Source organism: Python bivittatus, unplaced genomic scaffold (assembly GCF_059951505.1).
Source record: "Python bivittatus isolate LINGU-HERP-01145 unplaced genomic scaffold, Pbiv_v1 ctg000790_np1212, whole genome shotgun sequence".
NCBI classification, from domain to species: domain Eukaryota; kingdom Metazoa; phylum Chordata; class Lepidosauria; order Squamata; family Pythonidae; genus Python; species Python bivittatus.
In genome coordinates this window covers 4,062,341-4,083,177 of record NW_028277110.1, presented here as the reverse complement: position 1 = coordinate 4,083,177, position 20,837 = coordinate 4,062,341, and the positions used below count along the sequence as shown (strand labels likewise).

Genomic DNA, 20,837 nt, shown 5'->3' with positions numbered 1-20,837 from the left:
AGCAGAGCCATTCTTTCTCCCTGCTGGAATTGTATCTCACTGATAAAAGCCACAGGATGTTCATGCGGAAAATTGCATGTTTCTTCTCAGGTACTTCCCCCTAAAGCAGCAGTAGCAACCTTTTACTTGGTGAACACGATGCTTGGTCATGATGATGCCTGGCCATGTTCTGCCTGCCAAACAGTGGGTGGGACACGGGAGGGGAGAGGGAGCAAGGAAACTATATTCTTGGCCATTCTCATGTCATTCCTTCCACGGCGATAAAGATAAGCCAGAATGGTAAATTTAGGTGGCAAGCCAGATTGCTGAAATCTGATTTCCAGTTTTGCTCCAGAGCTGCTCCAAATTAACAAGGAAGGGATCTCCTGAAGCCAACCCAACTTAAAGGGAGCAGGTAGCAAGGAGGAGAATACAATTCTGTACTGAGACCTAGAGGTACGTTGCCAGCAAGAGTAGTCTACTGGGTGAGATGTCTAACATTCTGGCCTGGCCTAAAAATGTCCAATCTTCTCATGTTTTGAAAGTTTTTCTTGCCCAAGTTCCCAGCTCTGCCCCTGGCCTCAGGAATAACCAACTGGACAAAGGAACACCCAGGTGTAGATTCAAGAAAAAACATTATATCTTGGTTGTCCCTAATTATGCCTCTGTGGGGCTTTTTATATATATAAATATATATTTTTATAAGAATAAAAACAATACACATTTAGGAAAGGAAAGGAAAGGAAAGGAAAGGAAAGGAAAGGAAAGGAAAGGAAAGGAAAGGAAAGGAAAGGAAAGGAAAGGAAAGGAAAGGAAAGGAAAGGAAAGGAAAGGAAAGGAAAGGAAAGGAAAGGAAAGGAAAGGAAAGGAAAGGAAAATAATAAGTCAAAAAAGTGCAAACAAAGAAAAAGGGAGGAGAGGGGAGGGGAGGGGAGGGGAAGGGAAGGGAAGGGAAGGGAAGGGAAGGGAAGGGAAGGGAAGGGAAGGGAAGGGAAGGGAAGGGAAGGGAAGGGAAGGGAAGGGAAGGGAAGGGAAGGGAAGGGAAGGGAAGGGAAAAGTTATAAAGAAGTAGTTTCTAGTCTTCTTGATAGCAGTTACAAATATATTTATATTTTACCCTCTCTCTCTAAGGTTACAGCATAATTTCCTTCTTTCCATAGTCAATCTACCCTTTCTAACCATGAAACCCATAAATCACAAATTCATTTTTTTCCTTTTTTCTGCATGCCTCTGTGTTTTAATGACCAAATCTGTGTTTTGCCTGAAGTGTGGTATTAATTTTGCATCCTGCGGTATCTACGTGTTACACAGCGATGTGCATCCATCTTGATTCAACTTGGAAAGCCAAGTTACTCGGACTTCCAAATCCATCCATCCAAATCCATTCGGGAAAATGATGTTTGCCTTCAAGCAGACCCTGATTCATTGATTTGGCTCCAGATCTTTCCTAATGGACTCAAAGGTGGCAAGTCAACACAATTGACCCCAAGGGAGGACTCAACCACATTGCCAAACTGAATATTCCAGCTGAATATTTGCACGTCCTACTTCTAATCAATAAATAAAGCATTCTCTCGGGAGCAGTTCCACTGCAAGACAGGCCCTGGTTTAATCCAACTCCAGTGGAAGTTGGCCTTCCTTTTCTTTCTCTTCCCTAATAAATGAGTCCCTTTCCTCTGGATTATCTTTCAGACAGTGAAATCAAGGAAGAAGAAAGGGGCAATTAAAGTGGGCATTTTTTGCAACCTGTTTTTCCCCCCTCTCTCTCTTCCCCAGAAAACAAAGCTAATCCAAAGGAAGCCTGTCTACAGGTAGAAACATACAACCAAGCAAATATTTAATTTCCAGGAAATGAACGTACAGTATCTCCCTGAAAAGTCAAGCTGTCAAGAGGGCAGCACCCCGATCTTGCTGACCTCCCAGGTGTGAACAAAGGCACCCAGAATACACAATTGCACAATGCTTAAAAGTTAGGAATCAAGGTCTTTACGTGAGAGTCCAAATTCTGCAGGCTTCATGCATCTGGTTTGAAAAGAGATGAAGGGGCTTAACGCTGATATGATCCAAATAGTGACTTGCAAAGAATTGTTTCCTTTTGTGGGTTTTGCTGTTGCTGTTGTCATAATTTTGTTTTTAAAATTAAGTCCTTCAACTTTGAGGCCTCTTTTTTTGGGATCTAGCACACACCCTCTGTGCCTGTCACTGAATATAGTGTTAAAGCATAGGACAGCAGAGCTGAGAAGTGCAGCATGGGTATCTAGGTACCCCACTCTCTTCCCTTCCTCCCCCGAAGCAGCCTCTGGCTTTTGGGGTGGGGGGCTGAGGAAATTTTAGGCAAGAAGAGGATGGGGCAAGTAGACAAATTGGATCAGCCATCGGCTTTTTGTGAGCACAATGGCTTGATAAAACTGCTTTAAACGAAGTCCCGCAAGAAGAGGGAAATGAAGTCTGTGCTTTTCTGAGTATTGGGAGTTTATGTAAGGTACTACTTTACCTGAGCATTTATAGATTTTGTTTTTAGGCAGGTGATTTGGCTTTTGGTGGTCAGGATAGGTGGTGGAAAGCTTGATTTTAAGGCTTGCCTTTCAGTGACTGTTTGGCCCCAGCTCCTGTCTCACAACATTGTGTATGGATCCAGAGCCGACCAGCTGCGGCCCCATATCCTGACTGCACATCTACTACTCCTAATAGTCTGGCTGCCCCCCAATCTAGGATCCAATCTTTATGCCTGTTTTGACCCACCCACCCCAAGTCAAGACTTTTTAGGAGGCCTTTTTAGGAGTTTATTCCATATAAATAAACTGTTACAGACCATTACATGTCTTGGCTTCCATTGGTCAGATCTGCCTTCTTAACCTGGTGCCCTCCAGATGTTTTGAAGTACAATTCCAATCAGTCCCTGGAGGCACTGACGTGGAATACGGAGAAGACCTCTGGAGCACAGATTTGAAATACAAATCCGGAACATAGAGAAGTCTTCAGAGCACAGTTCTAGAACATAGGGAGGATCTCTGGAGCAAACAGAAAGTCCCTGGAGGATCAATTTGGAGCACAGAGAAGACCTCTAGAAGGCACCCAAGTGGAGAAAGTTGGCCTAGACAAAATAAAATATATGCATGGTCCAAACTGGCCAAATCCAAATACTATCTTAGTGTCAGCCCAATAAGGTTGACCAGACCAAGAAACCAATGCCATGTAAGTCTAAAACTACTTTTATTGGAACAGCTATAGCATTAGAACTTGCAAGTCTGAATATGCTTCCTTCTCCCTCCCTTTATCTTTGTGTGAACTAGGGAGGGGCTTGTCTGAGACATTTACTCACATTACTTTCTTGCCCTGAGCTCAGGCCCCTCTTATCTGACCATTGCCCTGGTAGCGGCTCTTCCTCCTGTCCTTCAAAGCCATTCCCTAAGCCCTCTACATCTAGTTTGTCCTTAACATGTATGTATGTATATATACATGTGTGTATATGTGTATGTCTAACACAAATAAGATTTTAATCTGGGTTTTGGTTTTATACATGTACACAGTATACAGATCAGATCTTTAGTTCGGACCTTGGTTGAACACTCTTGGCAAATTGTCTTCGTTTTCCTAACTTGGGTCTGTGGCTGCAGGAAAGCAATCCTAAGGCGCTGTATGTCTCCACAGCCAGTCCAAATTCACCTGAGAGGGAAACAATTGTGTGGCAAATTGGAAGCCATTTTGAGAAGAATAAATTGCACCAGCACGTTGCTCAGGTTATTTCAGTAGCCTCTCCGCAAAGACCAAGAAAAAAGGGAATCAAAGCTGCAGACAACTGGAAAATTGCCCAGGCTTTTTTTTCCCCAAGAGCTCTATGGAAAGGAAGGTGATTTTAACTCTCTGATCAACCTCCAGCCCAAATGGAGTGGTTAAAGTGGCATTTTTTACTTTGCCGTAACATATCTTAGTCTAATGGATAAGGACAATGGCAATGATACCAAAGCTGACAAAGCGGCAATGGAGATGGATTTTACACACCTCCTAGAGCAGAGCAGAGCAGAGGCAGTTAGAGAAACTCAGGATGACTTACTTTATTGAGTAGCAGTTGTTCTCCTCCGGGCTGGAGAGGTTTCCATCTCCTTCGGCCGTTCTTCGTGTCCCGACGCATCTCCAGAGTTTTTGAACCCAGATCTTGATCAGCTGCCAGGACGAGATTCAATGAAGTCACCATCACAACCTATTTCCAAAATGACCCTTGGTGCCCGGGAAGAAAGGGGAAATCTGAAGCTTGGGAGTTTGGGTTCTTGCTAAAACAAGGCTGGATTCACCCAATGGACTAATGCCAAAGCCAGATTCACAAAGCGCAGTGCCTGTGTTTGTAGGGAACATGTTATACCCAATAAACCATGGCTTAATGAGGCAGCTTAGCCCACACAACTCACTCAAACCAGGGCTGGGTTCCTACCATTTGGAATTATAAACCACTTGATCCCTTTTTAGCCTAACCCAGCACGTTGTACAAACTTAGCCTTTATCTCTCTCTACAGTCAGAAAGTAATGATTCAGAAGGGTACTGCTCCTCAGATTTAAGCCACAAAGCACCCTCAGATGAAACTCAAGTATTTAATTTTAGTTTCAGTTAAATGTCTCCTGGAGAGCAGACTTGCTTGGTGATCTCCTGGTCCTTCTCTGCCTGAAAACTCTCAAGTTCCGAAGTACAGTAGTGCAGCCAACCAGGAAGAGTAACAGAGCAACGAAGAGATCATGTTCATTGCTGAGTTTCAGAACACAGGACCATCTGCTCCAGCCAGGCTGATTCTGCTCAACCATCTGGAGAAGCAACTGGCCCCAGACTTCAGGAGTTCCATTCTCAGATCCATCACTGAAGATAGGAGTCATGATTTTATTTACAGAATTAATTTATAAGTCAAATGGGAATTAATTGGCAGCAAGTTCAGCAGAACATATAAAATAGGTTAATAAGTTCAGTTGGAGAGGATTGATGATCTTGTTACCTCAAGCAGAAATCAGCTGACTGGAAGTGAAATGGATTCCCACCCATTTTTTGCTTCTTTCGGTGCCCAGAAACCAGAGAAAGACAACTGTACTAGCAGGACTGTTGTGGTGGTGGTGGTGGTGGTTGCACAGTCAGAGCTCACAGTCTCCTGTTTTGTAGGCCAGCATCTAAACCACTACATAAAACTGGTTCTCTACTAACTGGAGTCTGATCATCCCTGAGAAACTGTCCCCATTTCATCATACATTCCACTCCAGAATAAGATGATTCCAGTGAGGATGGAGAATTGATCAAGAAGAGATTTAAAAAAAAAGAAGAATAAGTGGAAAAAGATATTCTGCATGTCTACTATTATGGGGAACAATTTCTCTAAAGAATGTCCTATTGAGATTTTATGAATCGTTTTAGATAACCGATTCTTTGATTCAGTGCAAATTCACCATAAATTTGGATGCCAAACTCTCCCTACCAGTCAAAACAGGACTGTAAACATAAGAGAAAAGTATCAGTTGAACTGGATGATAATGTAAAAGGCAACGTAATGTAAAATAAAAATTAACAACAACAACAAAAAGCCTAAGGGGACCAAAATCACCCAATGAAGACTTGGCTCGTTAAGTAACCAGAGAACGTGGAATGCCAAATAGAAAAGTAAAAGGAGAAGGAGGGGAGGAGGTGCTCTGCCTGAGCCCCTATCTTAGAGGAGAACCCACCTGATTGACTAGAATAAGGATACACTACAAAATTTGCATTTTATTTTGCAGGCCCCATTTTTTGCTTTGAAGAAAAGGTAGCAATCCTCCTATCATTTTGAGACAGTGGGACACAGCTTGAGAAACTGTCATCAGCACTCTTACAAGATGGCCACCATGAAGAACGTGTGGAAGAAGCAGGGCTATTTCACAATGACATCAATCAGCAACTCTTTGCCCTGATTTTTTTTTTAAATCATTCCATACATCACTGTACACCAGCTTGGAATGATACTGTAGAATATCCAATTCCAGACTGGTACCCCCAGATGGACATTGAGCAGAACTGCCACCAAAATGCACTTCCATCTTCTAGAGTTAGCCCCCCCCAACATGCATTCATTCATGAAGTCCAAAGCTACCTTCTCCACATCAAGCACAACTTTGAGAAGCTCAACCACACCACCCACCCTTCCACTCACCACTTCTTCTTAAGCCAAAGCTGCCTTAAGAGTGTCCAGCTAACATGGGACTTACTGCCTGAGCTGATCAAAAGCTTCTGTTTCCACCCCAGCTGATCCAATCCCATCGGGGTGCTCTTAGAAAGCGGAAGAGAGTGACATCTGTCCAAAAGAAGTTTGTATGGAGGAGGAGACGTTGGAGATGGGCAGAGAGGGTGAGATCGTGGCTGCAGAAGGAAGACATGGGGAGAGAATTAGTGTAAAGACAAAAAAGTTTTGCAAAGTTTTAATAAATGTAAAGAAAACAGTAGGCGCAGAATGCACAAAATGCCAAGTTATCTTCATTTTGCTCAAGTACAAGTAGGAGTACAATGTTTACAAGGAGTAAAATGCAATATGTAACATCTTCACCAATTCAGATGGAATTTCCTCACATTCAAAAATACCACGATCTGTTACACAGATAATGTTTTTACTCAAGGAATGGCCTAAACGAGACAGTCATGACAATGACCTGGAACGAGCAAACATATAGTCCCAATAGGAGAGAATATATGTAACTCAGGGTTGAATTGTGGAGTCTTTGGGGTTCTCTGAGCTTGGCTGTTTTCTTACAGACGTTTTGTGCTAGAACTAAAGATGTTACCTAGCCAGGTAATGAAACGTCTGCAAGAAAACAACCAAGCTCAGAGAACCCCAAGGACTCCACAAACATATAGTCATCTATCTATCTATCTGTCTGTCTGTCTGTCTGTCTGTCTGTCTGTCTGTCTGTCTTACATTATTACGTTCCAGTCTTTAAGTCAAGACTTTAAGTTAAGTCTTTTCAGAGATTGTAGGACATTTTCAGACATTGTAGGAGGAGAGTCCTTGGTAGCCTCAAATCAGAAGGTGTCTGATAGCAGCTTTTCAGACCAATACATTTTTTAAAAAGACACACAATTTTGTAAGCTACAGCTCACTTCATCAAACATAATCAAACCCTATATCAGTCCAGCTCCTCTATGCTGGACTGGCTTATTGATGAAGTGAGCTGTTGCTCACAAAAGCTGATGCCTTTTAATAAAAATTTGTTAGCTTGAAAAGGTTCTGCCAGACCCCGTTTGATTTTTGGCAACCTTTTCAGGTAACCTTAGCGATGATGGCACAAGAAACGACACGTATATACAAAAACTCCTTGAACCATCGGATCTTGCAAAAGGTCAGTCGCTTCGTGATAATTTGCCATTCTCGGCTCAAAAATCTCATAGGATTTGCGTGAGAACACTAAAATCTTCTTAAGCTTTTATCCTCCCTCCCCCCTTCCTCCAAGTATTTAATTTGGGGATTCTGCAGAAGCCATATTTCTGAGTCCTTCTTTAATGAAGCCAATGCACAGCAATATGGAGATGGTTCTGCTTTATTGAGTCTTCCTCTCCCCACAATTTCCAACATACAACCATGCCTATGATTTCTCCTCTCCATCTCTCAAAAGACCACAGGAAATACGGCAAGATGAAGGCTCATAAAGCAAGAAAATGCAGTGATTCCCTTTTTGGCCAGAAACAAGTACACTGGAGCAAAATAGAGTTCATGCTCCTGTCAAAGTGACCATCATTCAAGGGGTAAGGGAGGAAAACAGAACTTAATCTTTGCTAGGTTTACAAGAATTTTGCTACTCATTTCATCCACCACTTTTCCAGTTTCAAAAGACTACTTCTCAACTCATGATGCATAGAAACCTTTGTCAACCCCTAGGAGACCTTAGATTTTGTCCTGAGCCAGTTAGATTCTCTTCAGATGGCTCTGCTAAGCAACTGAGATCCACTTCTCTGAAATCTTTGAGTTTTAGAAGGCTTGGTAAATGTGTAACAGTAGCTCCTTGCAATCTGCTGAAACATCTCAATAAGTCACTGCGCAAAACACAATATCCTCCACAGACATTGAGGCAGAATATGTACATTATACGGAAGGAGCAATTCACTGGCTGCCTGTTTGGGTTTTTCTGTTGGTTGAAAACAACTCTTTCAGAAAGCTTGGTCTTCTTGTTTTCCATAGAGAATGGGAAAAGATCAAAGGAACAATCGCTTCAAAAGGAAAGCAAGCCAATTCTTTTTCCTGGAAATGGAAAAGAGATGGTCCTCAGACTGTTCAAGAAAGGTTTATTTGCAGCCTGGCAGTTTTGGGATAAAAATGCTTTATCAAGGACCCTGAGAAACTGATACATTGGCTACTGTAGTTCACATGCCCCATCACTGTTTTTATTCAACCTGGAACAAACTTCTACAGGCTTTAATGCCTCCCTTTTGTTTTTAATTGCGCCTGTCTGGCTGATAGATTCTATATATCTCTTCCTGCAACCACTAAGTGCCAGGACCAAGATGGCTCCTGAAGCTCATGGTCATCTAAAGGGCAGAGGTTCATGAGTTCAATGTCTGCTAGAGGATATGAACCCCATACAAGGAGGTCTGTCTATGAACATCTGACGATTCCCATTAAAAAGGAACCTGGTTGTGTGCTGCCTCCTGGTGGTTGATTGGTTTTGATTGATTGATTGATTGATTGATTGATTGATTACGTGCCATCGAGGCGTTTTTGACTGCTAGCAACCACATAGATAGATTTTCTCCATGACGATCTATCCTTAACCTGGTCTTTCAAGTCTCCCAACGGTGCGCTCATCACCACTGTAACTGAGTCCATCCACCTTAATACCAGATAGGATACACAGTGTGTAAAAATAGAGAAATCCCCTCCCTCCAAGAGAGAGGGTAGAAGTCATGCAAAAGTTTGCACAGGGGAGCATGGCACAATGTAACATCCATATTTCTCTGCCCTGACAGCTTAAGGGAAGATGGACTGTTTATATCATTCTGATAGTGTCTTTCCTTATCTTATCCTTTGTCCTGGCAGGAAATTTGTTACTTAAAATAAACCAAAGGGGGAAAAGTAGGGGGTTTTGTTTGTTTGTTTGTTTAGTAATGGAAAAATAAGTTTTCAAAAAAGAATTATTTCCCACCTTTAGCTCTAGGTCACATGACCAGAAAGGAAGCGGGAGGAAGGACTTAAAATAGCACAATCAGCAACTTTCTGAACCATTGCCCAAGTTCTTCCCCTATAAGGTTCTCCCCCCACCTCTCTTTACAGCTCCAAACCAACACATTTTCAAATTTGATTTTTCCTTTTTTGGCCTCTCCTGCCACACCAAATTTGGTCCTGTTCTGTTCCATTTTGGGAGAGATTGTCTTCTGACAGATGGTATAGATAGATGGATGGTCAGACAGAGTTCTGAGCAGTTTTGTAACATTTCTTTCCAACATTCACCAGGTTGGAAAAAAGACATTCTATCAAGAGAACAGCTTTCCTTTGGTAGATCAAACATTCTACTGTCCTCCTAAAAGCTCAATGCCTTGCATAGAGAGATGACCCCATATTTAGGTCTCTATATTTACACGTCAAATAGTTTCTGCTGAGGAAGAATGACTACTGTAGTTAAAGTCTACAGCAAACCAGGATTAAGTCCAACAGTTCCATCCACAGCCCTGAGCCCTGCTTTCATCAGTGCTACCATATCTGGTCAGACCAGTTACAAACAGACAAGGATTAGATTTTTCTGCACTTCTTGCTGTTTCATAATGCTTGTCTGGAGTTTTGCAGCCTCTATATGGAACCCTACTATGGGGGATCCCACCATTATAGGCCATCACTCAGCTAGGTGGTAAGACTTAGCTAACCAAAGTTCTCAGAAAACTAAGCAGGATCAAATTTGGCTGGAAAATGGATGAGAGACCATTAGAAAATTCCAGGTCTGTAAGCTAGATATTTTTTAAAAAAACTCACCGAACATGGTAAAGGCAAATCACTTCTGCTCTGTTGCCAAGAAATCCACACCATTTTTTTTCTTTTTTCTTTCTTGGTTTATATTTTTAGTCTGTATTCCTAATTTTTTTTAAAAAAAATCTTTTTTCTTTAAAATTAAAGATTGTATGGTTAATTGTGCATGTATAAACTAAATAGATAAAAAGTTAAAAAGAAAACAAAGAAAAGAATTCTACATAAAGGTATCCATGAAGTCATCACGCTTGACAAGGAAGTCTCATATTTTCATCATCTATAATAACCCCCTCCAGGTTCAAATTTCTTTTGTTTTCCCTGACCTGACCCCCACAACAAAGGTAAGCAATGGTTCCCTCCACCCCCGGAAGCCACATTTTTACTTTTTTTAAAAAAAAAAAAATTTGGCCTTCGGGGGAACTCTGCTGAAATGTTCAGTTATTTATTTTTCATTTGGGAGAGAGGAAATGTGATAGGGAACAGTTAATGAAAATAGGGTCATGTGAGTCCTCTGGCCACCAAACTTTGGTGGTGAAGTCCTGAGGGCCCACAAAAATGGGCTGAGGGACAGAGACAACCCATCCCTGCCCTACAAGAACAGGGAATATAGAAATGATGTAAAAGTTCAAATACTTTATAACAATTTTAAAAACACCTTCAAATCTCTAGAACTAAATAGGAAAAAGACAACCCAGTTTCTACCAAAATCAGTGAGGAGTTGTTTCACCTTATTTTCTTGTGAATGGCTTTACTTCCTAATTCTCCTCAACTATCAAGCGCAATGAGTAGAAGAGAGCTTTTAGGACAAGATTTCTCTGAGGGCTTCCATTGCACCTATATGCTCTTAGGCTACCAGCCCCAGAGTTGACTGCTTTGCACAGCGTTCAGGCTCTCTTCTGTCTCGCTGATCAACCCCACGCTTCTAGGCACCAAAAGTCATGTGGGAACTGGGCAGTTGCTCCTCTTCAACTACATTTCTTCAAATGAGAAATTGTCAGATTTGTATGCAATGGAGCTGCGGCAGCAGCGGCAATGTAATTAGGAGGCTGGGGAGCAACCACAGCTACCTCCACCTTCAAGGTCACGGCACTCGCTGGTTGACCTTCACTGGGATTACAACACCCAATTCAAATGACTCACTTTGAGAAACACTGAACTGGAACGAGCTGAGAGCAATTCTTTATTTAAATTTCCAACCCCCTCGCTGTATTAAGACCATGTCGCAATCCTTACCCTCAAGCGGAGGCCGCATTCTTTGAGGGGTGAGGAATAATATACATAAAACAAACCTTCTGCTATTGCCTATAGCAACAAAGTTGGAAACTCTGTATTTAGTCATTTCTTTCATGGGAGGCAATAATTTTTTACAAGAAATGTGAAGTTGCTGTGGTGATATGTACTACGTTGTAAACCCAGGGGGATTGTACTGGATGTCTACATGTTCCTTGGTTCAGAAGAGACTAGGGGGTGGGGGTGGCAAACAAGTTAAAATGGCAACTGCAACCACACGGTCAAAGTCTCACCCTTTTTTTGTACGTGATGCACATTTCTGCCATTTTGACAAAGGAAACACTCAAAACCCATAGTTTAAAGCTAAAAGAAGCTGAACTTCGTTTCAGAAGCAAAGCTATTCCTGCCAAAAATGTCTAAGGAAGCCTCCCAGAAAATAATGGTCAAAAATGAACCTGATAGAGGAAAGAAAGAGATAGCAGCAACCAAGCTTTATGAAGAAACTCAGTTAAGAAATCAGACTTGGGAGATTTGGCCCTCCACACTATTTCCAAACACAGGAAAAAAATCAATCCATCAATCAATTGGCTGCTTTCAATTAATGTCAAGAAAGATGTTTTTCACTAATAAGATGTGGAATTGATTAGAAAGGAAGCAACTCACAATGGGAGGAAGAAAGACAGCAAGCATCTTGATTTGAGCTTAGTGCAAGAAAATGCTCAAGATTTATTCATCTCTTTCTCTCTCTCATGTGTGGGAATGATGGTTTGCAGGTAGAAATCCATACTTAAAGAGTAACCCAACGACTGCAGTCTGTAACTACTATGCTTCTGGTCACTCCAGACACAAGGTCTCCTTTTCCCACCATCATGTGATATGATCTTTCATCTCATTCAGATGGAGTGCTGTGCTGCTGGCCACGATCCTGTGGAGCAGCAACAATATTATGGACCAATATGGTAACTCAGGACCTTGTCCACGGAGCTGGCTCCACGGGAGAACATGCCTCAGATTCAACCATGTCCATTTCCAGCAAGCAGAAGACGACATTGGCAAGAAATTGCATATGATGGACACTTCTTACAGTTACATGGAGAAGTGGTCTTCCAGTCTGCCTTTCAGACATCTCAAAATAGCAAAATTGCTTAGAAGAAGTGGTATGGTGGAGATAGACCCTTTCACAGAAATTCTTTCCAACATGTCATTGGATTGGAAAGAATGAAAAGCAAGGGAGCATCTCTCCTTTGATCCTAAAAACTCGAAACATTCATTTCTTCTCCTAAAAGCTCAGTGCATTACACAGAGAGATTACTCCAGTTGTATTTATCTATCTGCCATAGAGCATATTTACCAGATATTACAACAGCCTTGAAAATGTTAATTTTTCACCAATAAAAGAGTATGCATAAAACATACGAACTCTACAGACTTGTCCTTGCTGCTGGAAATCCTAGATTCTTTGTCTGGTGATCAAGGTCCCCATTCTCCTCTTCAGAGAAATATTTTCTACTACAGAGAACTGAATAATGCAATCAACTGTTTGGCTGAGTAATGGAAGCAGCACTACATAAAATTGTTTTGTATTCAGCTCTCTTACATAATCTCACAGACATAGGCCAGACGTGGCCTCAAGCCGTAACAGGGTTGATTGAAGCATAGTGGGATGGGTGAATTCCGTCCCTGTGGTAAATCATGGCTTACAGAAATAAACCCAGTGTGGGATTCATCAGCCATGGCTAAAGCAATCATAATTCAGCATCTTGTCTGAACTTAGCCAGGGTTTTTCCCTGCTCGAACCTAACCATGGCAAAAACATGTTTCTTCTGCCATGTCCGCACAACAATGCCTTCATCTCATCTCCAGCCCATCAGCAAGACAGACTTCAGTCCCCTTAGCCATTCCAGTATTAAAGTCATATTTTCCCTCATATTCTGATTCTGTCCAAGGACAGCTTCAAAGTGGGGGTATCTGTTGGGGTTTGGGGAAGGGGGGCAGTCAGGGACTGCAAGAACCAAGGAAGGATAATGACTGACAATGACATTTCACGCTGGTACGGCTTCCTTCTAACTTCTAACTGAGTGGTGGAGACCACTCAGCCAAGCAGTGGGACAAGGTTGACAAGTTGTAAAGATAAATACAACTTCATTGCATGGGAGGAGAGAGACTGCAGAACCACCACCACCACCCCTTTAAAATTAGAGAAATCTCAATGTCAGTGTAGAGGACTGAAATAAAGAGAGACTGATTCCAGAAGGACCTCTTGCAATTCAAACTCTTCTCTCAGTAAGGCAGCAGGCGTTAAATTACTTACTTACTCAGTAAGGCAGCAGGCTAACAACTAGGGGCAACTTTTTAATGCACCAAGAAAGGCCTGCTTCTCCAATTCCTGAAAAATCCACATTTGACAGTCAACCTGCAGAGGGCACTGCAAGACCACAGTGAAAGAAGGAAGTTCTGCTAGTGGTGGACCACTTGTCGCTATTTTGGGATGCCGGAAAAAGCAAAGCCAGCCGTTAGGGCACATAGAGAAAAATCTAAAATCCATCTTGGGCCTTGCTTTTAATAGATCTGATCGCCTAAATATGAAGGGTTTGCCAAGTGTCCCATTACAAAAAGCTGAGATGGAGGGAGAGGAAAAAGAAGGGGGCAAGGCCAGCAGAGGTGTAAGCCGGACCACAACATCGTGCCACAAATTCCACCTCTTTGGTATATGTGAGCAACTTCATGATGCTCGTAGTAAAAGCGTGGGACTCACATTGCAACACTGAAATGCTGCTTTTGTTATTATGTTCTCTGTGTGGATGCTGCTACGCAAGGATGTCTGGAGGGGGTCAAAAAAGTCAAGATGATGGTCACGAGGCACAGGAAAAGGAGCAGGGCTTCGATCACACAAAGTTGTGACTGACCTTTTTTACCTCCTCCCTATGGATACTCCTAATACTAATAGAAAAAGGTTGGATGATGTAAGGAATGTGTAGGTGGCCAAAGGAAGAATGGCACGACTTGATTGCACATCTGCTTGGAGTAGCAAGGGGGGGTACCAAGCTGGTGTCCAAACTTACCAGTCTAATTTCCTGACAAAGGGGCCCCACCCTTGCAGAGGGACACCCAGAAGACAACGCTTTCCATAAATGCCACAGGCACGTTCCTCCACCTGGCTTGGGGCCCTTTCTGGACCCAGCTTTCCTGCCCTCTTCTTCCCCATGACCTCACTGACCTACATCTAGGTTTTAATTCCCTAAAGAGCACTCTGTCTGGCTCAGCAAAAAAAAACCCTGCCAACAGGCTGTGGGTGATCATCTTTGTCTCTTTTGCCCTACAAAAATAGCCAGAGGCTCAAGAACAGCCAAATCAGCAGGTTTACTCTTATTGCCTTCATCCCTGTAGTGGGCAAGGGAGTCTTTTCTTTCACATCATTTCAGCCCCTTCAGCAAACTAGGAGTGTTTTTGCAAACCCACGCACGCACGCACACCCAACCACCCAGGAACACATCCACATTTTGCAAACACCGATCCCTCCCTGGGAAAAGCATCATGCTATCATTGAACGATGGCCATTCAGCCACCGTTCCTAGCTAGCTCTCAATCTGAGAGATGCATCAAGACCAGCAAGGGAGGGGGGTCAAAAAAGGCAAGATGGCAATCACAGCCAAGTGATTCAAGCCCCACCCCATATTTTTTCCCTCGGGTCAGACCCATAAAACGGGCAGGATTGCAACAGAATGGTCGTAGCAACCATCTTTTTTTACCTCCCTCCCCTTGTGGACACCCCCGTTGAGGACAAAGGGCTGTTGCCAAACTTTATGGGATAGCTTTCACCCAAAGAAAATTAAGGGAGTTCATAACCATCTTGAATGTCTTTAGTATGTACATATAGGGTTTGTTCTATAGTGGATTTTTATGGATTGAGTCATTTAATTATTTATGGGGTACTTTAACTGTTTATGGGCTTTTGATTTTTAATTGTGAGCCGCCCAGAGTCACCCGTTGGCATACAATGGCATACAAATTTAATAATAAATAAATTAAATAAATAAACCATTCCAAAGGCCATCACATTAAGGAACAAAGTTAGGATACGGCTAGGCTGGATCGTAAGCAAAGCCTAACCAATATTCTCCACCGGGGAGATGTCCCAAGAGTGCATCCACCTTTGAAACATAAATACACCTTTTTACACTCCAATTTTCATGAGGAATATTTAAGTATGGACTTGTGTTACTGCTGTGGTTGTGTTATCCAGCCTTTCCAAAATATTACAGTGGTTTACCAAAGGAGGGGGCAAGACCATTAAAACAGCACAATATATACAAAATGTTAAAAAGCACACAGTCAAAAGGCATGGGAACAGGGGCGTCGGAGGGTAGGGTTAAAAAAATACTTTAAAAAAGCAACATGGCGGCCATGATGATGCAATGCATGTGAAAAACGGCCAAGCTTTAATCACACCATCGTGGCTGCCAACTTGACGTTGGCAGACGGACATTCCTTTAGTGGAAAAAGGCTTCTTTCAAAAATAAATAACCCCTTCTCTCCCTTTTTTAAACTGAAAGACTCAATCATAGTGATAGCAGCAACAATCAGCAAGAATAAACTCAGGTCCAGCTGCTATGCTGACATTCACAAGTTCACTTTTATCTGCTCCTGCTCAAAATAATCTGGTTTTAGGATGAGTTTCTAAGTTACTTTGAAATAAGTTGCACCACAGAAAAATCCTCTGATTTCAGTTGCACCAGAGAAAAATCTGCATTTCGGATGTTCCTCTCTGTGGAAGAGATGGGTGTCCTATGTGCTAAAATGGAAGGAGAAAGCCATACCACACAATATAGATGCAAAAGGGGGATAAAATCTAACAGTAATAGCACCTGAAGAGAATATTAGCATTTTAGCATTTTGCTCCCACCTAACTTCACAGGGAAGCAAATGTTAATATCCAAGTCCGGAAGCAAATTCTGCCCCAAAATGGGCCTGACAAGTGCTTCTGAAAGACATGTGCAAATAATGTCCATTATGTTTAAAATAGGAGCTTACATTAAAATTAATGACATTAAAATTGGAGCTTACGTTAGGGCTTTGGGCCTTATTAAACCTGTTTCAGGAAAAGTATGCATCAACGAATAAAAACAGACCACCTGCATTTTTTAAAAAATGGTCGTTGGGCAATTTATGTTAACATTTATGTAAATTAGGGGAAATGTGTAGAAAATCTCCATATCGGTGAACATAAAACAACTGTGATAGGTTTTCATTTTTTTTAAAGTCCATATTAGAAATGGGAGGACTAGAATATTCTCTACTAATGCAGGCAAGGATTTTAGCACTTCACTGCAGCTGGCAGCTGTGCACGGAGACAGCTTCTCGAGGCATTATTTTTTCTAAGCTTACTTGAAAAAATATGCTTTTTTTTAAGAATTCCAGAAAAAACGTTCATTCTAAAGCCAAATTAATTATTAGACGAGCTATGGGGTGCAGAAGGAAATCTGCCATGAAAACTAAGACCAGGACATTAGGAAAACCAACCCAAACATAAATCTGTGGGTCTGAAGAATCCCGTTCAAGAAATACACTGGGGTGAATCCCTCTCTGTATATCACTGCTTTGTATCGAACTCACTACAGCTTCATTCAACAGTTAGGAGGGAGCAGATGGAACGGATCATCAGCCCAAACAGGATCCTACCTTTCCACTGTTTAACTCATTGAAGGAGACAATTGTGCATAAGCTCATTTGGATGGGGTAATAAACGTTCCTGCACTTCAAATGTTCGGGTCCGCAAGGCTTCCATGGCTGCCGCAGCAGAAAGGTGTTCCCATTCACTTTGATTGAAGTATTGTCTTGATCTAGGACTTGCTGACTATGGCATGAGCAAGCTAAAGGCGTACAGGGGCTGTGAACATCCTCCAAAATGCTTTCTAAACTCCGAGTATCTGACAGAACAGTATTAATGGTCCGAGTATCTATGGAGGAAACTGCTGAAATGCTAGCATTTGGTAGGGTCCTTGCACGCCTCTGATTATCTGCTCGCATGTTGGCAAGGTGATGGTCCTCTCCCAGACCCCTCTTGGGCATCTGGTTATCTATTAATCTCTCCCCCAGATCTGGAGTCTCTGCTACACTTGTTACAGTGTTTAAATTCTCTGCAGTGGTACACACAACTTTTATATCCATTTCACTGTCACACCATTCTTCACAGTTCAAAGAAGAATCCTGCTCCAGGCCTGCAATGTCCATCTCAGCCTTAGGGAGATCGTGAGATTTTAACTCCTCCATATCCAAGCTTTGGGAATCTGCTGAAACAGGGTACCGGGTATTCTCCTGGTCCCAGGAAGGCAAAATCCAGGGAGCTACTGGAGCAGAACCTGGGTCCTCATCCCTTACTTTGTTAAGAAGAACCTTCTGCTTCTGTAGCAGTTCCATATCTAAGCCATGTCCACTGAGAACTGTACAATCACTTGGAAATTCTGTGTAGGGGCAAGATGCCATACTTCTCCTAGGAGGTGAAAAGGGGGTTTCAATGCTATGCTCCTGCAAGGCTTCATGGGAAGTCTCAGCATTCGCATTTTCTTGGGGGGGGTCTTGTCCAGCTGAGGCTTTCAAACTATGGTGATCCCACATCCCAGAATCAGATGACAGTCCAGTTAATGAGAAACTGCTGGCATTATCATTGACAATGATCAAAGGCTGCTTTCGATGAGATCGCTCTAGCCTTTGCCGTGGAAAACTGGAGTTTTGCTGTGGGTCGTCCTGAGAAAACGTTTTGGAAGATCCCCGCCATTTCCTAGCGGCCCCAGCCACGCTGTTAAAAAACTTAAGGACGCCACCGAAATGGCTTCCCTTCCCCACATGGCCTGGCCTTTTAGTCTGGCCAACGTTCTCTTTGCCTCTTGCAGCAAAGGCAAGGTAAGGAGGGGGATTCTCCGTTGCGTTTTTTAAACTCTGAAAACCAGGTTCTGCAGTGGGGTTTTCCAACTTTGAACAGTCCTTGCCTGCCACTGAAACCCCTTTTAGATACCCCCAGACCTCAGAACTTCTTCCTTTCTTATTCTCAGGAGCTACTGAAGCATCTCTTCTTTGAGGGTCTCCTTCCGCATCCCTAGATTCTGGAGTTTTTTCAAACTCAAGGGCCGCATTTTTCTGAGCCAACACTTTGTAACAATAACTATCAGCATCGCCACTACTGACTCCCAGCTCCACCCCCCTGTGCCATTTGCTTTCCCTGGACTCAATATCCAGCACACAGCTATTCAGTTCAATATCCTCAAATGAAGAGTCCAAATCCTCAATGAAGCCAGCATAGGAGTGGCGGTAAGGCCGTTGGCTGTCACTAAGCTTCTTAATCCTATGGAGGGCTTTTTGTTCAAGATCTTCCTGAGTTTCCACCGAGATGATAATAGCCTTCGCTTTGGATGTATTTCTGGATATGCCAGACGATCGTAGCTTTTTATAGGATCTCACCCTTTCCATGAAAGACATCTTACGGTTTTGCTCCAAGATCTCCATGTTATCTCCAAAGAGTATCATGGATTGGGGTCTTTTGGTATTCATGGCGGATCCTTTCTTGCGGCTGACAAAATTCCAAATCCAACTGCCCCTGGGCTTCTTCTTATTCTTGCCCACATCCTCTTTGCCAGTGTCAGCGATGGCACCTGGGTTAGGATACTTCTGCTCAGTGCATCTTTCCTTCGGGTTGGTTTGGAAGTTCTTAGTTCCGTATCCATTTGGAACGGGTCTAGAGCAACCATGTTGGCAATGCTCAATAAGTTCCATACTTCTAATGATAACTCCAAGGTCCAAATGTCAGGCCTCCATTGTCACGAAATGTGTCTCTCTTGCAGAACCTGAGGGGGAGACAGAAAAGAATTCAGTAAATTCTTTCCCTTGAAATATAACATGCAAAAAAAAGGAAAATTCTATGTCCAAAATAATAGCTGAATCCTTACTTCACTAACATCCAAGGTTCATTTGCTGAGACCCTGAGCAAAAACACACCCAACCCCATTACTTCCTTCCTGAATAAGTATCTTCACAGATGCTTCTTATGAAATCAGGACAATTTCCATCCATGCTGAACAGGCAAAATTTGATGGAAATAAAAATGAACAAGCATGGAGCAATCTGATGCATCTTACATTATGCAGAGAAAGTGTACTGTCACTGCACTAGACTAAGGACCAAAAAATCACGAAGCATGACTTCAATGCTAGATTTTTCCTTAACGAATAGCAGCTACGGAGCCTAAAACTCAGAGTTCCTTTTGAGACCCAAATGATCTGGCTCAAATTATCATATTTTTGATACATGATGTGAAGGCCCAGCTCTCTGGAGAAGCCTCTAATGCTAGGAAAGGTGGAAAGAAAGAAGGACGACCAGCAGTAAGCTGGAGGGATTCAGTTACAGCAGCGATGGAGGCACCATTGGAAGACCTGAAGGACCAGGCTTGGGACAAATTGTTATGGAGAAAGTCTATCTGTGTGGTCACCAAGAGATGACACCGATTTGATGGCACTCATAATCAATCAATCAATCAATCATGGGGAGGAAGAAGAAATCAATCAATCATAGGGAGGAAGAAGAAATCAATCAATCAATCAATCAATCAATCATATGGAAGAAGAAATAAATGCCTTCTCCTACTTCCATGATCTGGAATAGCTGGCTGGCCAACAGCTCCATTTCTCTCACTTTCTCTCCACTGTCTTACCCCTCCAACCTTTAACGATTCTCAGTGTGTCCAGACTGGCTCAGTTGATCTTTGAAGTTTTACTCCGTAATTTGTCAGAAGATACTGTGTTCCTATATATTATTTTAAATCAGGGTATCTACCAGGCAAAAACTAAGAGTAGAATACTTTTATCTCAAGATTAAGTCTTCATTATGATGATCACTGATCCAAATTAAAAGTAAAGAGAATAACACAGAATAAGGGTAAAAATGACACAAAGATGCATACAGAATAAAAACAATAATCAGGAATGCAATATTTGATGGCGTGTTTTCACACAGCAACACAGAATTTAGCCACAATACTAATAATACTAGTATTTGAACTGGACAGTAGAAGCTTTATGTAATTGGAGTCTGTTTGTCCTGTTACAGATGACACATGATAAATGAATTCTGCATGTCTGTATAGAAGTTGCACGAGAGCAGTATGTAGGTAATGGTTTCAATTTCTTCTGAGTCACAAGGACAAGCGTGTTCAGGGACAGTAAGGGGTAGAATATCTACCTAATAAAAGCGCTGATGTATGCACAACCCCAAAAGAAGTCCTCCTCCTCCATCTTGGGGAGGGTGAGGGATCTTAAGTATTTTGTCCACACCCAAGGCCACCTAGAAACTCAGGTTTGCTGTTATATGGGATCTTAATAACCTCTGATTGGTACTCTCATATAGCAATAGCAATAACTAGAACATCCAGCAAAAATGTAGAAAGAGACCTTGTACCACAAAAGGAAGGAAATGCCCATATATCCAGCTGTTGCTTAAAGGTAAAGCAACTTTTCCTTACAGCTGCATCACAGCTTAACTGATCGGATATTTCCATGTAGTTACTTGGAAAACCACTACCTGGTGTGAACCTATATCATATAGGTTTACGCATCCAAAAATACAGTGTAAAAACATACGTAATTCACATGTGGCCACATGTCCAGCAAAACAGACATTTTTTTAGACAATTCG

At 42.3% G+C, this 20,837-nt stretch overlaps 1 protein-coding gene across 4 annotated transcripts in view; it reads right to left on the bottom strand.

Annotated features, from left to right (window-relative positions):
• The window catches only part of ARHGEF9 (Cdc42 guanine nucleotide exchange factor 9), a 242,733-nt gene that overhangs the window by 182,500 nt on the left and 39,396 nt on the right, over positions 1–20,837 (bottom strand). For all 4 annotated transcript variants that reach the window (XM_007421913.3, XM_088129201.1, XM_088129199.1 and 1 more), the window contains exons 2-4: positions 16,836–18,994; positions 6,190–6,340; positions 4,034–4,143 (exon numbers count right to left, since the gene is read on the bottom strand). In XM_007421913.3, the coding sequence (XP_007421975.1) occupies positions 4,034–4,143; positions 6,190–6,340; positions 16,836–18,923 (2,349 nt within the window). In that variant the 5' untranslated portion in view covers positions 18,924–18,994. The remainder of the gene's footprint in view (positions 1–4,033; positions 4,144–6,189; positions 6,341–16,835; positions 18,995–20,837) is intronic.